Source organism: Acanthochromis polyacanthus, chromosome 23 (assembly GCF_021347895.1).
Source record: "Acanthochromis polyacanthus isolate Apoly-LR-REF ecotype Palm Island chromosome 23, KAUST_Apoly_ChrSc, whole genome shotgun sequence".
In the NCBI taxonomy this organism is placed as follows: domain Eukaryota; kingdom Metazoa; phylum Chordata; class Actinopteri; family Pomacentridae; genus Acanthochromis; species Acanthochromis polyacanthus.
Window position 1 is genome coordinate 7,712,953 of NC_067135.1, and position 22,842 is coordinate 7,735,794.

At 41.0% G+C, this 22,842-nt stretch overlaps 1 protein-coding gene across 2 annotated transcripts; it reads right to left on the reverse strand.

The window, feature by feature from the left end:
• Positions 1–1,246: 1,246 nt before the first annotated feature.
• rcor2 (REST corepressor 2) lies at positions 1,247–21,921 on the reverse strand. Of its 2 annotated transcripts, none has more exons than XM_051944016.1 (14): positions 21,699–21,921; positions 18,581–18,706; positions 13,450–13,506; positions 11,465–11,545; positions 11,139–11,191; positions 10,879–11,040; positions 10,651–10,775; positions 9,545–9,611; positions 9,134–9,373; positions 8,323–8,400; positions 7,960–8,017; positions 5,726–5,793; positions 5,297–5,458; positions 1,247–3,137 (listed from the first exon to the last, which is right to left on the reverse strand). In XM_051944016.1, exons 2-14 carry the CDS (start codon positions 18,702–18,704, stop codon positions 2,781–2,783), a joined length of 1,632 nt encoding a protein of 543 aa, XP_051799976.1. In that variant the 5' UTR covers positions 18,705–18,706; positions 21,699–21,921; the 3' UTR covers positions 1,247–2,780. The 2 variants fall into 2 exon arrangements, with proteins under 2 accessions (XP_051799976.1, XP_051799975.1); XM_051944015.1 differs by having other exon boundaries at positions 9,134–9,376.
• Between the last annotated feature and the right edge of the window lie 921 nt (positions 21,922–22,842).

Here is a 22,842-nt window from a genome sequence, read left to right on the forward strand (position 1 = left end):
ATTTTCCTTTTAATTGGTTAGTCGTGTTATTGGAATAGGTTGTAAACCTTTAAAGACAGAAACAGAGTTAACACCATCAAACACAGAACTAAAAAGTTGACATTAACCATTTAAATGAATCACTTAAGCCTTTCGAAGCAAATAAAGAAATCTATTTTTTTTAATTAAGTGCCCACATTTTAAGCCTTTTAAATTGAATAAATAATCAGCATTTTAGTAAAGTTTTAACATTTAACAGAACGTATATATATATATATTCTATTTTTTAACTTAAACTCAAAATTAAATATCTTAATCCAAAGTCATTTGACATAAAATCAATGAAGTAAAGCTGCAGTGCTTTCATGAACCAATCACACAGCAGTTAACATAAACTTGACCATATCAAGAAACATTTCAGAAAACAAATAAACATTTCACCAACCATTGGCGTCTTTGGACTGAATCCATGCGTGGACTTGGATCTCCTTTGTGCTTTCTTTGTTTCTTCCTCATCTGAAGATCGTTTGTCTGATTAACTGAGCTCCCCCACTCCTTCCCAGGTGCTCTAAATCAGTGATGATTGTCCAGGTGTAAAGCACGTCTTTGCTGCGACATGTGCATTCTGGGAAGTGTAGTATTGAGTCCAATGTCCTGAGATTCAGCAACAATGAATCTCACCTGATTTGGACAGATGACAGCCCACGGTTTATTTCTTTCACTCAGCAGCAGGCATTCATGCACACACAGAAACCAAACAGCAGCGCATAGCCGGAACTCTCATCAATCTGATCTGTTTGATGAATTTTAAAATTGTTTTTACACAATTTATAGGAATTTTCGTGCCAGAATTCAATAGGAGTTTCCTCAAATTTAATTTGGAATTCCAGTTTGGTGGATCTGGGTACCTAATCCAACGTATTGAATTGATATAATAGAAAGCACCGGTTCTTCTGGTTAAGAGACACTAAAGGTGGAGAGAAAGTATTTCATCTGTGCCGGTGAGAAATCAGAAATTGAAGTTTGGTGACTTTCAGGTGTGAAATAAGTCTTGTGCAGATGTGCCACAGCTGCAGTACCCTCTGCTGAACCCCTCCCTTCCCCTTCCCGTTTTCCTGCAGCACGATTTCACACCATTCATCCCCTCGTTTTCTGCTCAGCAATGAGGGAGCTGCAGGTGGCAAAAGCTGTCAGGACTCAACAGATGGCGTTTGGAAAAGAGCAGATAGAACAGTTAGATCTGAGAAAATGACGACAAACGCTGAACTATTTGGTCATTTTTTTATTCTTAAAAAAACAAAAACATTTCTCAGACACAAACAGTTCAGTTTCCACGATGTAAACAACTTCTCACATACGTTACACACAAGCAGGTTTTTTTTTTTTGAGGAACGAATGAACAAACGTAAGAAAACAAGTCCGAGCAAAGTCACTTTAAAGCCAAACGGAACGACTCGACTCGGAGCTGCAGAAACGTCTGTGAAAAGGCAGTGATAAAGAGGACAGAAAGGAGGAGTTAACGTGTCACAGACAGGTACGGCTTCAGTCGTTTGTTGGTGAAGTTCTGAAATCGTCACCTCAGGATGCATTAAGCAAGACCAAGACCAAAAAAATGCAGCTTTTCCTGACGATTCGTTGGCGAAATTAATCGTTAACTTCTTTCTGATCTCCTTTGGCCTCTGGAGGAAGCTTCGGAGTCGTCATCGCTTCTTTGTAAATTCATTTTTGTTCATTAATCAAACATCCTGACCAACCGGAGCTGGTTTGGATGCTTTTATAACGATGCCAAGCAACTTTTCTCGACCGGGGACGTTGGAACTCTTGTGTGCTTTTAAAGCGATAACAGACTTTGGCAGAACTTTTTTTTCTTCCAGTGGACACAAACCTGTCGGAGTAGATCCAACGTGTCGCACAGAGGAGAGGCTACAGCGTTGGTTGGTGGGACTTCTTCATGTGTTAAAAGGCTCTTTATGTCCTCAGTGCTCAGTCAGAAATCATCAGAATAAAGAATCTAAACTACATACAGTCACTACCCGCCTACCACCTTTAAACGTCTAGTCAAAAGAAAAAGGGCAACATCACTCCAGTTAATACTAGTAACACATGGCTGAGAGCAGACCGACACCTCCTGCTCTTCTTTTTCTTTTCTTTTTTTGCTCAATTAGGAACCGACAGATTCATCAACAACCGTCAAAAACCCAGAACTCGCAGCTTCTATCGCGAAGCTTTAAAGCAAAGGAGGAGCGGGTTTGGCTCAGACGTGGCCGACTCTTCCTCTCGTTTCCGTTTCCTGAAAGTAGTTTGGACGACTCGATGCCGTCCAGTGGAACCCACCGTATAGATATTTATATAGACAGAGTGTGTTCCTGTGTGTTCAACCGCATTCCTCTGCAATCCAGATGTTCAGCAGTTGCCATGGAGACGAGCAGGTGGGTCATGGCTTTCTTCAACAGCTTGATGATCCAGTGTCTCTTTGTTCAGTGAAGTGTGTGTGAGTGAGTGTGTGTGTGTGTGTGTGTTACAGAGCCGTGTGCTGGAGGTAGGTGTGTGTTCGTACAGTAAAGGGGCTTCAGATCGCTGAGGGGGGGTCCTCCTCACACTCGGCGTCACCTTTGGGACCTGAGCAGAAGATGTTGTGGTGGTCCCAGGAGTGAAGGCGTGAAGTGATGATGGAGCTTCATGTGTGTGTGTGTGTGTGTGTGTGTGTGTGTGTGTGTGTGTGTGTGTGTGTGTGTGTGTGTGTGTGTGTGTGTGTGTGTCTGCATGCTACTATGTGTGTTTCTATGTGTCATATGTGTGTATCAGTGGGAGGTGGGCTGCTCCACTTTGAGCCCGACCAGTGATGGAGGCATCTGCACTGCAGCGGAGGAGGAGGAGGAGGAGGTGGGTGGAGAGCCCCTGAGGCTGGAGCTCCCGGTGGAGGTGGAGGAGGAGGTGACGGCGGGTCGGATCAGCGGAGGCGGTGGGTGGTTGTGGGGCGCTCGGTTCTGCAGCGGGCGGGTCTGGAGGGGAGGCGGCTGGCGGAGGAGGCTGGGAGGGGCGGAGGGGGGAGCCGGGCGCAGCAGAGGGGGAGGCTGGGAGAGGGAGGAGGGGGTCTGGGTGGAGGAGGGGGGAGAGGAGCCACCGGGGGCGTCTGAGGGGGAGTCCTCCATCTTGACCTGAGGGGAGGAGCCAGAAGGAGGTTAGAGTGTGATCAGAGGACAGACAGTAGAGGCTCCAGTCAGACCAGGTTCTAGTTAGACCAGGTTCTAGTCGGACCAGGTTCTAGTCGGACCAGGTTCTAGTCGGACCAGGCTCCAGTCAGACCAGGTTCTAGTTAGACCAGGTTCTAGTCGGACCAGGTTCTAGTCGGACCAGGTTCTAGTAGCTCTAGATGTAAGACACCAGTGATCGATTATCAGGAACAATTCTTATATTTTGTGATTATTAGTGTCATTATTTTTATCAACCAGTTCATGATCAAATCAACCCTGTAAAACCCACTGTTGCAGAAATACAACATGAGATTTATTTGTTGAAATATTATTTTCTATTATATATATATATATATATATATATATATGTGTGTATGTATGGTACATATTGTGGCGATTATTTTTATTTTTTGCTAATTTTCTACTATATTTGGGTTTTTATTTTCTGTTTTTTTATTTGTGTTTTATTTTATTTGTTTGTAAACATTTTTCTATATTTGAGTTTATATCTATTTTTTGCACATTTTTTTCTATATTTGGGTTTGATAGCTTGATGTTTTGGTTGATTTTTTACTATATTTATTTTATAATTACAGGGTTTCTGCAGGGCATTAAAAGCATTAATAGTCAAATAGATTTTGTGAAAATTAATCCTTAATTGACATTAAAAGTCATTAAATTTGATTCTCAGTGACATGAAAAATTCTTTCTGCCATTTTCAAGAAAATTATTTGATAATATATAATTCTAGACTGCGATTTGTCACATAGGTGCATCTGCATTAACATGCCGGAGCACTGCGATAACTGCTCCGGTCGGTCGGGTACAACTGTCAAAAACTGCATGTTTGGAAAGTGGAGGAGAAGTAGGAAATGGGGAAATGCAAATTCCAGCAAAAATAGCAAGAAAACGTGGAATTCAGAGACTGGCTGCAGCCCACTGGTGGTCAGGGTGGTTTCTGGATTCAGAAATAGTGAAATGAGGGGACAGATTTCATATAAAAATCATCTTTTACAAAAAAACAAACCCGTGTAATTTGTTGAGTTCACGGTTACGGCATTAAAATTTTTACAGTATAGCATTAAAAAGCATTAAATGTGACCGGCTGATTTCTGCAGAAACTCTGATATATGTATATATGCAGTTAAAAAAAAATGTCGGTAAAATGTGGCCTTCCTCACTTTTGACCCACGAGTCCCACAGCAGTGGAGGATCACGTTCCACCTGTCGGACGTCTAAACAACAACAGAGCAGAAGTGAGCTGCTGCTGGTGTCTGAGTGTTCTTCTTGTCAGTGTCCGCATGAAGAATGATTCTTCCAGGAGCATTTCTTTCACCAGGTAAGCAGCACACAGTTCTAGCAACACACTGCTTCATATCAGAGCGACCGAAGCTTCTCAGCTGAAACACTGCTGCAGCTCCAAAGTGCTCCCAAAGGGGCATTTTTAGCCGGCAAAGAAACACTCGAGTGGCTCTTGTACACCGCCCGGCTGCCCCAAATACTAAAGCAACAAATGGAAACAGTTCCCAACAAATCCACTATTTTTCTCGTCTTTGATCAACATTTGTTAGCCGTTTTGTAAAAGAGAAGATTTTATTTTAATCAGAACTTAAGACTTGGGAACCGAGTGAACACAAATTCTTTCCATAATGGTGCCAAGATGAAGATCAGACTGATTTTCTGATGGAAATTTTATTCTTTTATTATGTTTTTTGGTTCTATAGTGCCTTTATTTAATCAGACCGATATTAAGAATCTAGACTTGACATCCTTTGCTGGATTTTTATCATTTATTTCCTCATTTATCAACAGCACAAGGTTTAATTTAGGTCGACAAAAATGTATTCTGCAATACAATATAATAACCGGAGTCTGTAACTGCCTTTAATTAATTTAGAGATGTCATATTTTAGAGTCATGTCTTGTCTTGTTTGCATATTTAAGGGTGAAGATAGCAAATATTTCACTTCAGAAAAGATATTTCTTCCGATCTGGTTGTAAACTTGTATTTATTGTCGTTTAATACTTTCTTGTGAACCTTTTGTATTTCGAGCAGCAAAATCATCAATCAGATGCTACGGATGAGGTGTTTAATATCCTGTGTGTTGTTTTCCTGGCTTCACCTCGTCCTCCTCTGCGCCTCCATCTGTAGCTGCTGCCATCTCCTCGCTGCTCCTCCTGGGGTCTCTCTGGTCTCGGCTGGTGGCCACCTGCTCCGCCGCCCACTCCCTCAGCACCTCGTCCAGGTTGAAGCGGCGCCGGTAGCTCACGAAGAACGAGCTCACCTGATCGGTTAGAGAGACGGCAGGTTAGAGAGGAAGCGAAGGGTGACGGAACGCTGCGCTGCGTTCAAGGACGCGCGGGAGGCTGAACATTAGAGGGAAGAAGACGAATGAAAGGGGGGATAATGGAGACGACAGTTATGCTAGACGGAGGGATGAGGGAGGAGAGACGAAAAGCAGCAAACAAGCTGCTGGATGAAGGGTTAGACTGAAGTCAGGATAACAGATGATCTTCACACATTTACAACATCTGAGGGAGAGGAAGCTCACCTGGGCTGGTGTCTTCGTTCCTATCACTTCTGCGATGGCTGTGAAGTCTTTACCGTAGCGACGGATGGCTGGAAAAGAAGACCATCATCAATTCACTGGAAACAAAAGAGTCAGTTTTCTTTCTGTCTCTCAGAGAAATGTGACAGAGGAGCAGAGAGGAGAGACAGTTATGTATGATCTTCTGATGCACGTTTACGGTTAACCTCCATCTGAGATCAGCTGGCTGCACCTGCTCTCATCCAGGTCACATCATCGCACACGTTTCAGCTTCTGCCGTTTCTTTCCTGTCGTTTGGGCAGCTGCAGTAAATGAGGGTCTGCACACTGAAGCAGCCAGAAGATCTCATCTACCGTTTGAGCTTTTCTCCTGCTGATTCTCAGACTTCTTTCTCACGCCCCGACGAGTTACTGCTACTGCAAATTAATGAGTTAAACTTTGCCCACAGTGCAAGAAGACTCTACATTCAACACTAATGACAGTGAATCCAAGACAAGCTGATGTGGAAGTCACTAAAAATCAGCGTAGTCTTGTTTGGCTGCAAGAATCAGATTCATTCTATTTATTAAATCTATTAGCGTCTCCAAGTCGCTGCATTTTTAATTAGTCCAGACTGTGTGAATCAGATCAAACAACCCGTCAGATTTTAACTAATGTCTTCTTGCTCATTTCAACGACCGTCCCTGAGTCATATTTGGTGCGATAACATGGAGTCAGAACTTCCAATTTACTGTCAGTCACAACTATAAATTCAGGGTGTCATTGATTACACTGTTCTGTATCCATAGCAACAAACACATCAGCCATGAATCCTCCTCCAGTGAAAACCACTGAATGACCCACAAGAAGAAAATTAAGTGTGATGCAGAATCAAGCTTACTTCACCTGAATCTGAATCCTGGTAGCTTTTCATTCATTTTAGCTGCATCTTATCATAACATTAGGATTGTTTTTTTTTTGAATATTCAAAAGATCAAATTCTAGTCTTTTGCCTGTTTTTTGATGTAAAATTTCCCATATTAGCAAGGCAGTGGCAAGAACTAAACTCATGTCTGAAAATTACACAAATCAGTCAGATAACCTGAAATAAAAACTACAGTAGAAATAGTTTTCATACACTAGAAAACAACAACAGAGTTCTTGCATTGGTTTGTAATTTCAAAATGAAATGACGGGATGCAAAGGAGAAATCTGATCTTCACAGGAACATGATCCGCTAAGTATTTATATCATTTAACTCTTCTTCATAACAAAATCGCACCGAATCAAACACAAAATTAAATATTTTTTCTATTCTGCTGTTTGTTTTCGCTTTACTTTTGTCATGAACTTTGTCACCTAAATTTGATTTTAATCTTCATGTCATCCTGCGGGTCAAAATTGACGCAGTTTAAAGTTTGAAAATGTGGGGAAAAAATATATATATTTTCACAGTGAAACTTCTGATGTCCACATTTTCAACATTTTTGGGAAATCTTTGAGCATTTTTTGGTGGAAAAAAAGAAAAAAAATCTTCAAAAAAATTTTTTTCTTAGAACATTCACATAAAAATCAGCCAAAATCCAGTGAATTTCGCTGGATTTTGGTTGATTTTTATGTGAATGTTCTTAAAGAAGTTTTACTGATAAATATATGTAATCACTTTAGATATTTTTAGGATTTTTTCGGAAGATTTTTGCTCATTTTTTGAAAATATTTACAAGAATTTTCTGGCCAAATTTGGGGGATTTTTTTTAAAAATAAAACTTTTAAGGGAAACTTTTAAGGAATTATTGGAATTTTCTTCCTGAAGGTTTTGCAAATTTTCAGAAATTTCTGGCATTTTTTTGGTGAATTTTTAGATTTTTTTTCAGACAAGGAAACAATATTTTTTGGTGACCGTAAATGAAGACAACAGGAGGGTTAATGCAACATAAATATTAAAAGAGATGCCCCCATTTAGCCTGAATATTAGTAACCGTGGCAGCACATATTCTGGTTCATTTTGTAACTATTCCCACCCAAATAAAAACCTCTTTTGATGACTACTCAACAGTGACTGCTGGGGAAATCATTCAGGAGCGTTCTTGTACTGAACTAACACGTGCAGTGCAGCCGGTCCCTGTGTGTGTAGAATGTGACTGTTAACGTGTCGGAAACACATCTGGCTGTGGATGTGAGGTTAGAAGATGAGAGCTGGCAGCACGAGGTGACTCTGAAGAGGGGGGGAGGAGGGTGATGCTGCAGCCTCTACTCACCCTGCACGGCCAGGAGCTGCTCCTCTGTGGTCCAACGAGAGTTCATCTTCGGGGCAGGCTGTGGAGAGAGAGGGAGGGAGATTAAAGCGTGAGGCAGGTGGGTGGTAAGACAGAAAAAGGGGAGAGCGGGATGGAGATGGCGGCATGAGAGCAATGAGCAGATTAAGACTAATCTCAGTCCCACAAGGGGTGAAATAATATGTGGAGGGAGTTGAGGAAGGGCAGAGTGAATGAATGAAAGAGGAGAAGAACAAACTGGAGAGGGATCAGAGAAGGAGAAAAGTGAATACAGTCGGGAGAGAAAAATCAATGAGGCGACAGACGAGGGAGCAGGCAGAAAGAAGGGAGTGAAGGAGGACTTACGTCAGTGGGTTTTAATGTATCAACACCCTCGGTTAGGCTCTGTTTCAAACTGCTGTTGTTCTGTTTAATAGACTGAACCTGAGAGGAAGAGTGGAAAGAAAACGGAGACAATGAGGGAGGATTTTGAAGGCAGTACCACCCGTGCCATTCACCAAAAAGGAATTCTAGCTCTTGAAAACAAAGCAGCTTCTTACAGGCAACAAATAGACCAATTTAAACCCCGTTGACGCAGCATTTTGAGTGAATTTACAAATTAATCCTCCTGTTGTCTTCATTTACGGTCCCCAAAAAAATATTGTTTCCTTGACTTAAGATGAATTCCAAAAATTCAGCAAAAAAATTCCCCAAATTTCTGAAAATTTGCAAAACCTTCAGGAAGAAAATTCCAATAATTCCTTAAAAGTTTCCCTGAAAAGTTTTTTTTTTAAATCCTCCAAATGTGGCAAGAAAATTCTTGTAAATATTTTCAAAAAAATGAGTAAAAATCCTCCAAAAAATCCTAAAAATACTTAAAAGTGATTACACATTTATCAGTAAAACTTCTAGTATTTTCTTTAAGAACATTCACAAAAAAAATCAACCAAAATCCAGCGAATTTCGCTGGATTTTGGTTGATTTTTTTTGTGAATGTTCTTACAGAAACATTTTCAACATTTCTTTTTTTCCACCAAAAAATGTTGAAAATGTGAACATGAGAAGTTTCACTGTGAAAATATATTTTTCCCACATTTTCAAACTTTAAAATGGATCAATTTTAACCCGTAGGACGACACGAGGGTTAAGCTGATAATCTGATGACCACGGGTCGTACCTGTCTCTTGAGTGAAACCAGCTGCGTGTCCAGCTGACGTATGGTTAGAACGCCAGAATCGTGGGAGGCCGACAGAGACATGATATCCCCCTGCACCAGGTGCATCCCTTTGGGCGGCCTGCGACGGGCTCTGAGCGGGTGGTGTCTGTACTGAGCACCGATGTTCTCCTTCTTCACCGGTCCAGAGCGACTGGGGGTGGCTTTATCGGAGGTGGTGCTGCTCGGGTTCTGCTTTACCGCCTGCTTGATTCAGAAGGATATATTTTTACTGGAGCAAGCAGGCAGCGTTACATTTCTGTATAATAAATGACGTTGGAAACTGAAGGATTGATGCAGCTGGACTGATCTCTCCAGGCAAGTCATGACAAACAAACACAATAATGAAAGGATGCCATGTTTTCTGTGGCTTACCTCTTTCTTGGCGTCAATCTCAAAGTCGCTGTCGCTGCCCGGGTCTCCTTCCTCCACCTCATCATTACTGCAAGGAATAAAAGAGCAATTAATCACAACTCCCCCATGCTTAAGCTTTTCCCCCTGCCCTATTATCCAAATTAAAACAGTGAGTTCATCAGAAGTTATGTCTAATTCTCCAGAGATCAAAAACATGAATACTTCTTCAGTACATTACTAGCTGCAGGGATAAAAGCGATAACAAAGCGATAGTTGACACAAGAAGAACCGACAACAAATAGCTGGATAGACGTAACCATTTATAGGATGGAAAGAATAACTTTCACTGTAAACGTGAAGATGGATTCCTTTGTGCAATGCTGGGAGGGATGGGTGAGATATGTGAGGCCTTTGAGACCTGATTTTGGTGAGATGGACTTAAAATAATTTAACTGTAGGAAATGTTCTTGTGTTTACTTTATCGATCTGACTATTAGCGTTTTACCTTAAAATCTGCTGTAAACAGCTGCTGTAAATTGGGGCGGCATGGCTCAGTGGGTAGAGTGGCCGTCTTGCAACTGGAAGGTTGCCGGTTCAATCCTCGGCCCGTCGTGCTCATGTCGAGGTGACACCTAACCCCTAATTGTCGTGGTTGTGGTTAGCGCCTTGTATGGCAGCTTCCACCATCAATGGGTGAATGTGACATATCTTGTAAAGCGCTTTGGGTACCTTGCAGGTATAGTAAAAGCGCTGTATAAAAACAGACCATTTTAAATGCTGTTGCTTTTCACCTCTGGTATATAGTTTATGTATATCGGTCTAATTTTTGAGATGTTGTTAGAATTTTACTTCTTTCAATAAAAGGAGAATTTAAAAAAAGAAAAAATTCTCAAAAATGTCAAGAAATAATATCAATCTGGCGTTTATATTCATGACACTTGTTTCCCAGGATGACATGCTCATCGAGTGTCATTTAACAAAGAAGTCTCGTAAATGTCAGATCTCAGATGAGTAGTTTTTTGGAACTTGACGGCTCCATCCTCTAGTATCCGTTCATCCCAGCCTCCTCTATCTCTTCACACACAGTTTCCAGTGGGGGTTCAGTAAAGTTTCATGGCATTTCAAACCTGTCATCTTTCTCCCTCTTGCTGACCAGCCTCCTGGCCTGTCGGTCCATAACGGAGGTCCTGGTCCTGGTCTTCTTCCAGCTGTAGTAATACTTCACCAGACTGGAGATCATCTTGTCTGGAAGCTACACACAAGAAAAAAACAACATGAGAAGCTGTTTAACTGATCTTGCACACATTTCTGTAATAAATATCCTATAATGATGTGTGTTTTTTCCAGTCTTGTACCATCTGCTGGATGCGGTGGAAGCTCTTGCCGTGGAAGCTGAAGGCCTGTTCGAACAACACTTTATCCTCGACTGTCCACTCGTCTGGGAAGGGGGTGAAGTTTGCCAGGTCGGCCAGCGAGCGCTCCACGTCGTGTTTGTGCCACAACAACATGCCAAGAGCCTGGAGGATTGGAAGAGGACGGAGTCAGTGGCAGGTCAGAGACACATTTTAGAAAGAAAAACGTCAGTAATCTGTGAAGATCATGCAGCCTATCGTACCTGCTCCATGTTGTATCCATGTTTCTCTTTAGCCATCAGGATGTATTCGTCCACTGGAAGAAGTGAATTAAAAGTAGAAGAGGGGAAGGGAGGGTGGACAAGAGCGACACAAAATTAAAGAAAGCGACAAAGAAAGAAGGAATATTAAGAAACAGCAGAAATAGATGAGACATGAAAAGGGCAAGAGAGTGGAAGAACACAAGCGCACAGGAAGAGACGGAGAGTTTAATTGCTACCCCCCAGTCAGCATAGAGCCACTAAACTGAAGGTCAACTTGTTAAGCTTGTACCAATGAATGCATGGTAAGGTAGCCGTGAGGAGCTTACACATGGCATCAGAGAGCTGACTGTTGGGACACCACACCAGCATGCTCCTCTGGTCCTTCTCGTTGTAGCGAGCTGGGCTGTCTGGGAATGAAAACAAAACAGGGAACACCTGATTTGAAGCTTTAGGACCGTTTTCACTCTGTCTACAGTTCTGCAACCTCAACCTTCCCTCCAAACATCACCTCTATCTTCCCATCCACCAAACAAACCTTCCTCACTCCCTCCTCGTTTCACATCCTCCTCTGTCTAGAAACCATCTTTTGCTCCCTCTTCATTAGCAAGAAAAACGAGGTGGCATGTCTGTCAGGGGAATCTTTTGGGGATTCAACACTTGTGCACCTGCTGAAACAGATGCTGGCTTTCGTGCTTGTCCTCTCCGCTGGTGCAATCTGACTGCTGTCGTCTTTTTTCTGTGGAGGTTATGGCGATTGTTTTCCCAGTGTCAAGCCTTTTTTTCCATCTATTACTCATAGAGGGTATCGGATCTTTCACACTTTCGCTCTTTTTGAACCTGAAAATTCTTAATGTAACTGCATAAAAAGCAGGGCTGTCAAAATGAACACATTAATTTGGATTAATCCATCATCATGATTAATCTGATTAAAAATATTAACGTAATTAACGCATCTACAGTGCAGAATGACTCAAAATCTCTGAAACGTCTCTGGCAATGTGAATGCTATACATATAACCGTGATATAAATTAGGGGTGGGGGATCATTTCCATTTCTTAGATGCATTGTGATTCGGGCGTGGACGAATCTGAATCAATTTACAAACGTTCAAATTTAAATTATTTAAATCTGTTAACCCTCCTGTTGTCCTCATTTATGGGTACCCAAAAAAATGTTGTTTCCTTGTCTGAGAAAAATCCAAAAATTCAGAAAAAAAATCCCCAAAATTTCTGGAAATTTGCAAAACCTCCAGGAAGAAAATTTCAATTATTCCGTAAGTTTCCCTTAAAAGTTTTATTCTAAATAAAATCCCCCAAATGTGGCAAGAAAATTCTTGTAAATATTTTCAAAAAATAGTAAAAATAATCAAAAAAATGAGTAAAAATATCTAAAGTGATCACATATATATCAGCAAAACTTCGAAGATTTTCTCTAAGCACATTCACATAAAAATCAACCAAAATTCTGTGAAATTTGCTGGATTTTGGTTGATTTATTGTGAATGTTCTTAAAGAAACATATTTAACATTTATTTTTTCCAACAAAAAGTGTTAAAAAATTTCCCAAAAATGCTGACAATGTGGACACCAGAAGTTTCACTGTGAAAATATGTATTTTTTTCCACATTTTCAAACTTTAAAACGGGTCAATTTTGACCCGCAGGACAACACGAGGGTCAATAGATTGAAAATTAATGATATTTAATCGAAATTAATCCACAGCAACTCTATGATTATTCTGATTAAAAATTGTAATCATTTGACAGAACTAATAAAAACACTGACAAACTACATTAATTATGATTCAACAAAGACACAGACAAAATATGAAGCCATTTGAGTTCACCGAGGCAGATATAATAAAGAAAATAACGGGTTTCAGTATTACAAACTTAACCTTTCACTGCACTAATTATGTAGGCTTTTTTCTAGTTCACAACTTTATCTTTACTTTTTGTAATTATATCTTTGTAAACCTGTCATCAAAGCAGTGTAAAGGAATGATCATTCTTGTGTTGAAAGTCACCCATTTATTAAGATCTGCATGCCTGGACAAAGATGATGTCCTCCAGCCTCCTCTTCCCTCCTCTTCATCTTCCTGGTTTTCCACTGTAACATTAGTCATTTGACCTTCATTCTTCTACTTATCTGCATTCGCCTCCTTCCTCCATTTCAAGGTCCTCCACATTTCTCCTCACCTCTACGTCTCCTTCTCAGCTCTGATTTCCTCCCCCTCTCTCTCTATTCATCTGCAATTTTACTGCTCACTGTCATCTCCCCTTCTCGTGTGCTCTCCTCCCTCCCGGCTTACCTGGTTTGAACTCCGGGATCTGAGCCTGGTAGTCTCCTCCCACTCTGATCATGCTGTCTGTAGGGGAAGACATTAAATGAAGCTGAGTTTGTATTTCTTAGAGAGGTGCACAAAGTGTGGTAGAGACAGACCAGTGTTGCTTTGACAGGGCAGAAAACTTCCTAAGAAGTTGCAGAGCTGGACCGACTGGATCACATGACACAGGGAGGAAGCTGAACGTGATTACATCAGTGTTTTTCTTCGTCACACTGTAAAAAATTATTTTATCTTTCTACTCTAACTGCATTTGGTGTTGGTTAATCCCATCAGCCGCAGCCTCTGTCATAGCAAAACATATAAGACGGATACATACAAGTGAAGCTACAAGAAGTAAAGTTGACATCCTTCCAACAGACTACCAATGATTTTTCAGAAAAACATCTTTTCCAGACCAAACCAAACCACATTTACAGCACAGCTAATTATGGCTAAATAGTTAATCCTGACCTAAATCCCTAACAAGTTTCTTCTGTGAAGCCCAAAACAAAAAGTGCTTAAAAACAGAGTTCCGCCATTAAAAAGTGCAATAAAATTTAATGATCTAATTATGGTTTAACACTGAAAATGATATATTGTGGGATCAGGGATTTGCTGAGGATACTGATTAGCAGAACTGGCCAGCAAAGCTCATTAAAGTGACTTTTATTCCCACGCATCATAACCTGACTGGGACTGATTTTGTGTCTGTTTTTTCAGAGTGGTTAAAACTTAAACAGGGGGGAAAAAACGGAGAAAAAGGAGAACAGCATGTGGTGAAAATTTGCCTTTAATATGTGCAGCTCTGAGTAATTACTGCTAACAAAACATATAATTAATTAGCCAATCAGGAAGATCTGTGTTTATCACATATATTAATCAAGTACAATTTGAGCAATAATATGAATTACGTGACATTTGCTGTGTTGATTTTGATATCCAATTTATTGTTTAACACGTACAGGTTTTTAAACAAAGCTGAACTTTTTACTAGGCAACAAATAATGTCCAGAAATTCCATATACTGTTTATATATAAACCCAGACAGATGGAGCTACAGAGAGAGGGAAGAGTAACAGCGGATGGCAGTCATTAAGCAATTAGAGCTGTGGTAAACATAGAAAGACGCAGAAGAGACGAGCAGAGGGTGGAAATCGAGGAGTGAAGTGAGACAATGTGAGAAGCAGGGAAGCTGAGCAGAAGGAGGAAGAGACAGATTACCGTTTCCTCGGGGACAGAGGACAGGAAGGGAGGAGAGGGGACGATAGAAACACGAGTATTCGGAAACTATTCAGAGCTCTATGCTGCAGCTTTATGCCACATTCATTTAAATTAATTTTCCCCTCATCAATCTGCACTCAGTGGCCTATCATGACAAAGCAAAAAATGAGAGTGAGAGATTTTTGCACATTTACTAAAGAGGAGAAACTATAATATCAACATCAGTATAAATATTTGTACCCAGTACTTGGTAGAAGCATATTTTCGCAGCAGCTACAGCAGGTGTGTCAAACTTATCTTTTTAGAAAACATCATGAACAGCATAAAGTTTCTTAAGAAAAATAAGTTAAATTTCAGCAATATCATGCCTCAGTTTATCATTTATACATTACAACTTACAGATGTTTCTACAAAGGAACAAACATTTAGTCACAGGTATCTGGAACTGAATGATACAGTATTTTACTTGATAATCAAAACAACAAGTTAGACAAAAAAAAGACAAAAACAAGACAAAATCAGACACAAAATGGCAAAAAGGAGACAAACGACACAAAACAAAAGAAAAAAGAAACTAAAAATGAGACTAGAAAGTTACAGATTGGCAAAAAATGGACAAACGACAAAAATGATACAAAACATCGAATAAAGCAAAACACAAAATTACAAAAATAGGACAAAAAACACAGGCGACACAAATAAGAAACAAAACTACAAAATGAGAAACAAAACAACAAAAACACGAGACAAACAACAAAAGTCTGACAAAAAACAAGACAAAATATTAAAAAATGAGACAAAAAAATGATAAAAGAAATCCATTATTTTACTTTATGATCAAAACAATTTGTCATGGTCCAGAAATTATTTTAAATTAATAGTTTTACAAATTTGCAGTCTGCAGTTGATGTCATCTCTATAATTTTTACGTTTTGCAAAGTCATCCTGCGGGCCAGATTGGACCCTTTGGAGGGCCGGTTTTGGCCCGCAGGCCGCATGTTTGACACCCCTGAACGACAGCATTGAGTCTTCTTAGTTCTGTCGTGGCAAAGATGAAAAATAATCAATAAATGTATTTATTTGTGGCTTGCATGTTTCTGTATGTCTTCTCTCACAGCCCTGAGGGCCTTAGGGCCACACTTTTACTTAACAAAATAAAATTAACATTTATTGAACAAAAAGTATTTCACCCATATATAGAAAAATCACATCGCACAAGTACTAAAACATTTAAAAGCCTGGAGTCTGTGCCTCCAACCAAAGCATTCTCAGCTCTCCCTGTTACAACACTATGCAACATTATTATCTCTGTGAGGGAATCCGTCATTTGTCATTGAGACAGACGATTTTATGAAATACCTACAATCTTCGTATCAAGATGAATCTTCCAAATGTTGTTTATCTCACAGATGCATACTCCCATCGCTTAACTGCGTCTGCTGTAGATATATTTTTCAATATACACTGGAAGCTACAGGACTGTTTTCCCTTCGCTGTATAATAATGAGTCCATGTTCAGATATGCTCGCTTTATTGTTGACATCTACCCGGTGTTTGTTGTTATCCTTGGGTGCTGTCATTGTCTGGTTAGTGCAAAGTTTCTCCACTATTCTCACAGGTGTGTGAACTGACCTGGATATGAAGCATGCGTAGCGCAAAATAATTGAACATTAGTTTCTAAACAGATAAGACACAGACTGCTCCACTCCTCTACACATAAAAACCCAAAAGAAAAAAGCTTAAAAATTTAACAGCGACGGCCAGATTTCAGTCATTCCTCTCTGCAGATCCTCGATAGGGGCTGCTGGTAGACAGACATTGTCAGGTTTCTCCAGAGATGTTTGATTTTTGTCAAAGTCAGGGCTTTGGTTGGGCCACTCAAAGACATTCATAGTTGTCATGGAGTCACTCCAGTGTTGTCTTGGGTCACTGTCCTGCTGCAAGGTGGATTTTTGGCCTGAGTGCCTTGTAGCAGGTTTTCTCTGGATATCTCTGCACTTTGCTGCAGTTTTTCCTTAACCCTGACCATTCTTCCTGTCCCTGCAGCTGGAAACATAAAACATATGATGCTGCCACCACCACTGGGATGGTATTGGGCAGATGATGAACGTTGTCTGGTTTCCTCCAGATGTCATAACTAGAAATGAGGCCAAACTGCTCAATTTGGTTTGATCAGAGGTTTCCGTTTGTATTTAACGAAGGAGAAGCCTTCAAACTCAGATCAGTGGAACACTGCAGAGAAGGTAGTCCTTCCAGAGGTTCCTCCTTTCTTCACACAAGTTCTCTGGAGCTCAGTCAGAGTGACCATCAGGTTCTTGGTAGTTTACCAAGGTCCTTCTTTCCCGATTGCTCAGTTTGTCTGGGCGTCCGGCTCCAGGAATTACAGAGGCCACTGTGCTCGATGCAATAGTTTTTTTACAGATCTATTTATCTAAAGGCCCCTACCACACTGTGCAATTTTAGGCCGTTCCAGATGAAAGATAACAATCGTGTGAGAATCGCGGTGATATCTTTGGTCTTGGCTCTAAATCAGTGGTCCTACGTTGCCCTGTGAGGTTTAAGAACGGCCGTTGTCATGGTCTTGCTACCAAAGACAAGCTGCGATGAAATTCTGACATGAAGTACTGATCAGCACCACACATGCGCAAAATCCAAATAGACGATTTGTGGCAACAATGGCAAAACACATCAACACAAGTCTGTGGGATTTAAACAAAGACGACAGCCTGGTAGAGTTGTGGCAGCAGAAGCCTTTTTGACGTGTCCTCCAGCTCATACCAAAACCGGACAAAAAAGGATGAAGCATGGAAGGATGTAGCAGCGGAATAGCAGCTCCCAGGTTAGTAACCTAACATTAGCGGCTAGCAAACACAAACACCGCTGTAAATAGTGGCCACAGCACTTAGTTTATGCTATTAAATTAAGAAAAATTAAATCCATTCACGTTTCACTAGTTTTCCTGTGAATGTAGGTGCTCGATTTCTTCTTCGGTTGTTTATTTTATATGTATATTAGATTGATGTCGTACAGTGTAACAAGCTGTGAACTTATAAGATTATTAAAATCGCATAGTGTGAAGCGGCCTTTAGATGTATTAAAGATCTATACCTCAACCATAACTACAATGTTTCTGAGCTCTGCGGGACGTTCCTTTGACCTCAAGGCGTGGTTTTCCCTCTAGTGTCTAATCAACAATCAACATGTAGAAACATTGAAAGCACTTGAGCTTTTTGCAAATTGTTAACACAGTGTCGTCACGTCACTCTAAAGCTGCGCTCTCGCTAGTAAATAACGTCATATTAACCTGATGTATCCAAGAGTAGATACTGAGCAAGATAGTTATCTGTAGTTTACCTTAGCACTTGCGAGTACCTGACACAGTGCAGGACTCTGTTGTGAAGGTGGAGACCTGCGGCGGTGGTGTATTTGTGACAGTAGAAAAAATGTAGAGGAAACACTGACAAATGTGTACTAATTTCTAACATTCTGTTTTGTCTTTGTGACTTGTGCAGACTGATGAGGGGACAAAATAATTTAAATAATCATAGCATAAAGCTGAAAGAGACAACAGAGGAGAAGAGATGTATGTGGGCTGAGGACAACAAGGATGAAGAGTGTGGGAAGGGGCTGGAGCCAAGAAGGAGAGGATGACAGAGGAGAGCAGTGTGCAGGGACCAGAGTAGCACTGCAGTGACGCCATGAATACACCCAGTAACAGCTGGTACGATGCTGCTGTACCATTAAAATGTCTGTGTGTGGCTAATGTGAAAACTCTTTACAACGCTTCATGTTAGATTATCAGATCATAAGCAGCTATGATGATGTTAAAGGAAAGAAGTTAACTAAGAAGTCAGGTTAATATACTTCATTTGAAATTGTGTAAGTGTGTCTCTACCGTGAGCGTGCTCTTCGTCGCTGCTCTCCTCCTCGGAGTGTGGTTGGCTGTTGCCGTTGGTTACGGTTTTGGCTCTGCTCCTGGACAGGACCCCGGCCCCCGAGCGCTCCATCACTGAGGGCATGACTGCAACAAACGCACACACACGCCCCAAATATAAAATTTCACGACTTGAACTCCGCCGTTCATCAACATCGCTGGCTTAAGTGTGACTAAATCTCCCATTAAACATTAGCTCTTCTTTCATTAGTGCGTTGGCTGCAAGTTGTTTTCACTTGAAACCCTATAAAACCCGATTCACTCTTGTAAAGCAGAGTGGTACCTTATGCTGCCGGCTTGGAAGCTATCCCATTACTTCCCTTGAGCTGTGTTTATTTTTTCCAAACACCGGTTTTCTGAACAAGAACTCATTCAGAGTTAACAGTTATCTCCCTGTAATCCTCATTATCACACCACATGTCCCAGCATCACCATAAAACGGAGCCTCTCTAACCAAAATGACCTGTCAACAGTTCAGTTGAGGGCATTAAATTGCCCTGACATGGCCCCTATTTAATTGTCTAAAACATGTCTTTGACTAATTGCTAGATTTTTGGGTCAAGTTTCAATTCTCCTTCCTCTCCTGCCAAGTACTGACGTCAAATCTGGCACCTCTCCATCTTTTTCATCACAAGATTCAAATTATTAACTCAAGTCTTGCTTTGTTCCTCCAGCTCATTAACCCTCCCGTTGTCCTCATTTACAAGAACCGAAAAATATTGTTTCCTTGTCTGAAAAAACAGAAATTTTTTTACCAAATTTCTGAAAATTTGCAAAACCGTCAGGAAAAAAATTCCAATAATTCCTTAAAAGTTTTATTTTTAAAAAAATCCCCCAAATTTGGCAAGAAAATTCTTGTAAATATTTTCAAAACATGAGTAAAAATCTTCCAAAAAATCCTAAAAATATCTAAATTGATTACATATTGTTCTTAATATTACTTGTATTTGTTCGGAAAATAATAAACTGTTAATTACAATAAGGTGATTACATATATATCAGTAAAATTACTAATATTTTCTTTAAGAACATTCACAAAAAATTTTAAAAAATCCAGCGAAATTCACTGGATTTTGGTTTATTTTTTTGTGAATGTTCTTAAAGAAACATTTTTTTAAACATTTCTTTTTTCCACCCAAAAAATGTTCAAAGATTTCACAAAAATGTTGAAAATGTGGACATCAGAAGTTTCACTGTGAAAATATATTTTTCCCTACATTTTTCAACTTTAATACGGGTCAATTTTGACCCGCAGGACGACACAAGGGTTGAAAACACACCTGTCTCACAAACTCAGACTTCTTTTTAAGAAAACCAGAGCTAAAGCGTAGTCAATAAGTCAATCCTGATAAAGCTGTACACCTCGCTGCAATATTTTTCATATTACTGAGCAAACAGGACAATTTGTTGTGATTGGAACTTCAAACAAGCACCTTTTCTTACATTTTATTAACTAATTAATTAATCTCTAGATGAGTCTGCAGCCCTAATATAATTGTGAATGATGGAAAACAACACAAACCCTCAAATCTAAAGAGATCCAGCACAATCCCAGCCGAGAAAACCCTCCAAACATGCATCTACACAGAAGGAAAACAAATGAGTGCCAGCATCTGGGGGGAAAAACGTGTCGTGGATCACATGAGAGCTCTCCTTTGAAGTGTCATCCACAGTCAGTGCTTTATTATTACGTGACCAAGCCTCGTTTTCTTTTTTATTTTTTTGTGTCTAAGTATCACCGGGCCAGTGGCACAAAGAGTAGACGGTCAGCTCAGGACATGACACCAAGTAGCCCATCACAACTCCTATCTTTTTATGCATTAATAGTCCTAAACGCCTGCTCTCTCTCTCTCCTTTTCCCATCCCACCAGCAAACTTCATCGCCGGTGTCCTAACTTGAACCGCACACAGAACAAAGCAGGGACGCCAAAGTTAACATGAGGACGGTCTGCCTTCACCCCACAGCCCTCGTGTTAAACGTGACCACTTTACGCTCCCGTGGGGCTCCAAAATCACACAATCCGAGCCCTTAAAGCACACCTAGAAAACTCCCGACTAGACAATACAAGTGTCTGAGGCTCTCAGGAGGTCTTTGTCTATCGCTGCTCCCGATGCAACCAGCCCCCCTCCACCACCACCACCACCACCACCTCCACCTCCAAAAGAAACTAAAGCATCCGCACCTTTTAACGTCACCAACCGAGTCTTATCTCAAGTTAGTTTGATTATATAGATTTATTGGTGGAAATCGGTAGAGTTGGGGCTAGAAAGGAGGATGGGTGGGTGGTAGTGTAAATCCCGCCCCCACTTCACTTTCATGGAGTTTCAGGAGCCTCGATCACGGTAGCCTCGATCTCCTCCCAGACTAATCAGAGCAAAAACATGATCTTCAATACACAACCACCAACACTAGTCTAAATGGAGCTATAGGAGTTGCTCAATGCAGCCTTTCTTTCCTCACAAGCTCTCGCCAGCACATAGGAAGCTTTAACAACTTTTTAACTATCAATAATTACACATTAAGATCAATAGTGACTAATAATGTCCTCACGGATCTCTAAAGTGGCACATTTCTCACTAAAAGGAGTCATTTTTGTGCTATCTTTCGTTTCTGTGAATTAGTTTAAATTCAAAAATCACCACAAAATAAACACATTTTTCATCCGAGTCACGTTTAGGAGCTAAAATCACTATAATAGCAGCCCATCAGTGTCAGACTTAGAAGTCCTTTTGTTTTCCTCACGCTTACGTTGCTGTTACTACAACTACTGTCCTCCACTGGCATGGAGTACAAAAAAAACTCGCTCTTTGCCTCACAATAACTCAACTTGCCGGTCTGTTCCGGGACGTTAAGCCACCGTCGGAAGCAACGTGGTGGGTTGAAGTAATTCCTAAAGGCTGAATGATTAAAAAAAATTGGCGACATTTCCCCCTCTTTGCTCATTTTCTCACCAAAAGTGCAATTTAAGTCCAGCGGCTCGCCGGGATGCTAACGCTAGCCGGCTAGCTTGCGGCTAGTACCCTCGCGTTACATTAGTAACGTTAATAGTTGGAAGATGAGATAACAGTCGCGCCGTACCTGTGTTTTCGTCTCTCTCCGCTTTCCCCCGCACTCAAAAACTTCTCCCGGCCTCCCGCCCGCGGTTTCCTAGTCCTCCCCGGAGTTCCAGCAGGTAACTACTGCACCTAAAACGGGCTTAATTGATGAGCACGGCCAATACAATGAAGTGAACTGCACGGATAGATGGAAGCAGCCGGGGGAGACGGACAACACCCGCACCGGAGTGAGGTGGACATCCGCCACGATGCCTCTCCCAAGCAGCCGTTTGGATTGACAAAAAGTAGTCCTGCAAAACTATTAACTTTGGATTAAAAAATAAATCTGTTACACAATTAGTTTAACACATGCGAGCATTTAATTGACAGCGCGTTGTAGTGAAAGATTTAGTCTTAAAAATCTAAAAATAATTTTAAAACATTCTACTTGCTGATTCACACTATAATCACTACGCAGTTAAGGTACTTTAAATAGAACTACAAACAAGATGGGGGTTAATTTTATCAATATAGCTTCTTTCGTAAAGTGTTAATCTGCTTTCTATCAAAATCCCATAAATTAGGGACTACTTTCCAGTGTGCCGGCGGATTGATTCGTCAGCTGTGCATCCCTGTGCTGAGGCAGGCTGTCCAGACTTGTACTAATGTATGCCTGGTGGAGGAGAGGGCAGCAGAGCGGGGCGACAATTGAACCGAGTGTGTGAGACTTTGTGCGAGAACGAGTCAGATAAATAGCCTCAGTGTGCTCTGTTTGTTATAATCTTTATTTTGGCGTCATTTAAAACAGTTCAAAGAGTTGCAGCCCATGTGTGTGTGCGTGCGTGTGCGTGCGTGTGCGCACAGGTGGATGAGCAGAATAAGGCAGGAAGGCAGGATTTTTTTTTCTATTCCCTCACCTGATGCTGCCAATAAACACAATAAGACAGGGAGAGAGGAGCTGCTGACATGTAGCAGCCTGTTACAAACTCCTCCAGCTTTTTTCTTTATCTTTGGCATCACCACCTCCTCCTCCTCTTCCTCCTCCTCCTCCTCTTCATCATCATCTTCATCCCTCATTTTCCCACCTCATCCTGTTTTTTGTCTCCTCCACCTCCTTCTCCAACACTTTCCTCCCTCCTGCCCTAATTCTGCTCCTCCTCAGTCTGCACCTCCCCGCCTGATTTCTT

Bases quoted from the DNA above. Each gene is read 5' to 3' on its own strand.
- rcor2 (XM_051944015.1), bottom strand. From the start codon at position 18,704: ATGCCCTCAGTGATGGAGCGCTCGGGGGCCGGGGTCCTGTCCAGGAGC. The intron at 10,776-10,878 runs GTACAAGACTGG...TCTTGTGTGTAG, and splicing joins TCCACCGCATCCAGCAGATG to CTTCCAGACAAGATGATCTC. The intron at 5,794-7,959 runs GTGAGTAGAGGC...CTTCTTTTCCAG, and splicing joins GCAGCTCCTGGCCGTGCAGG to CCATCCGTCGCTACGGTAAA.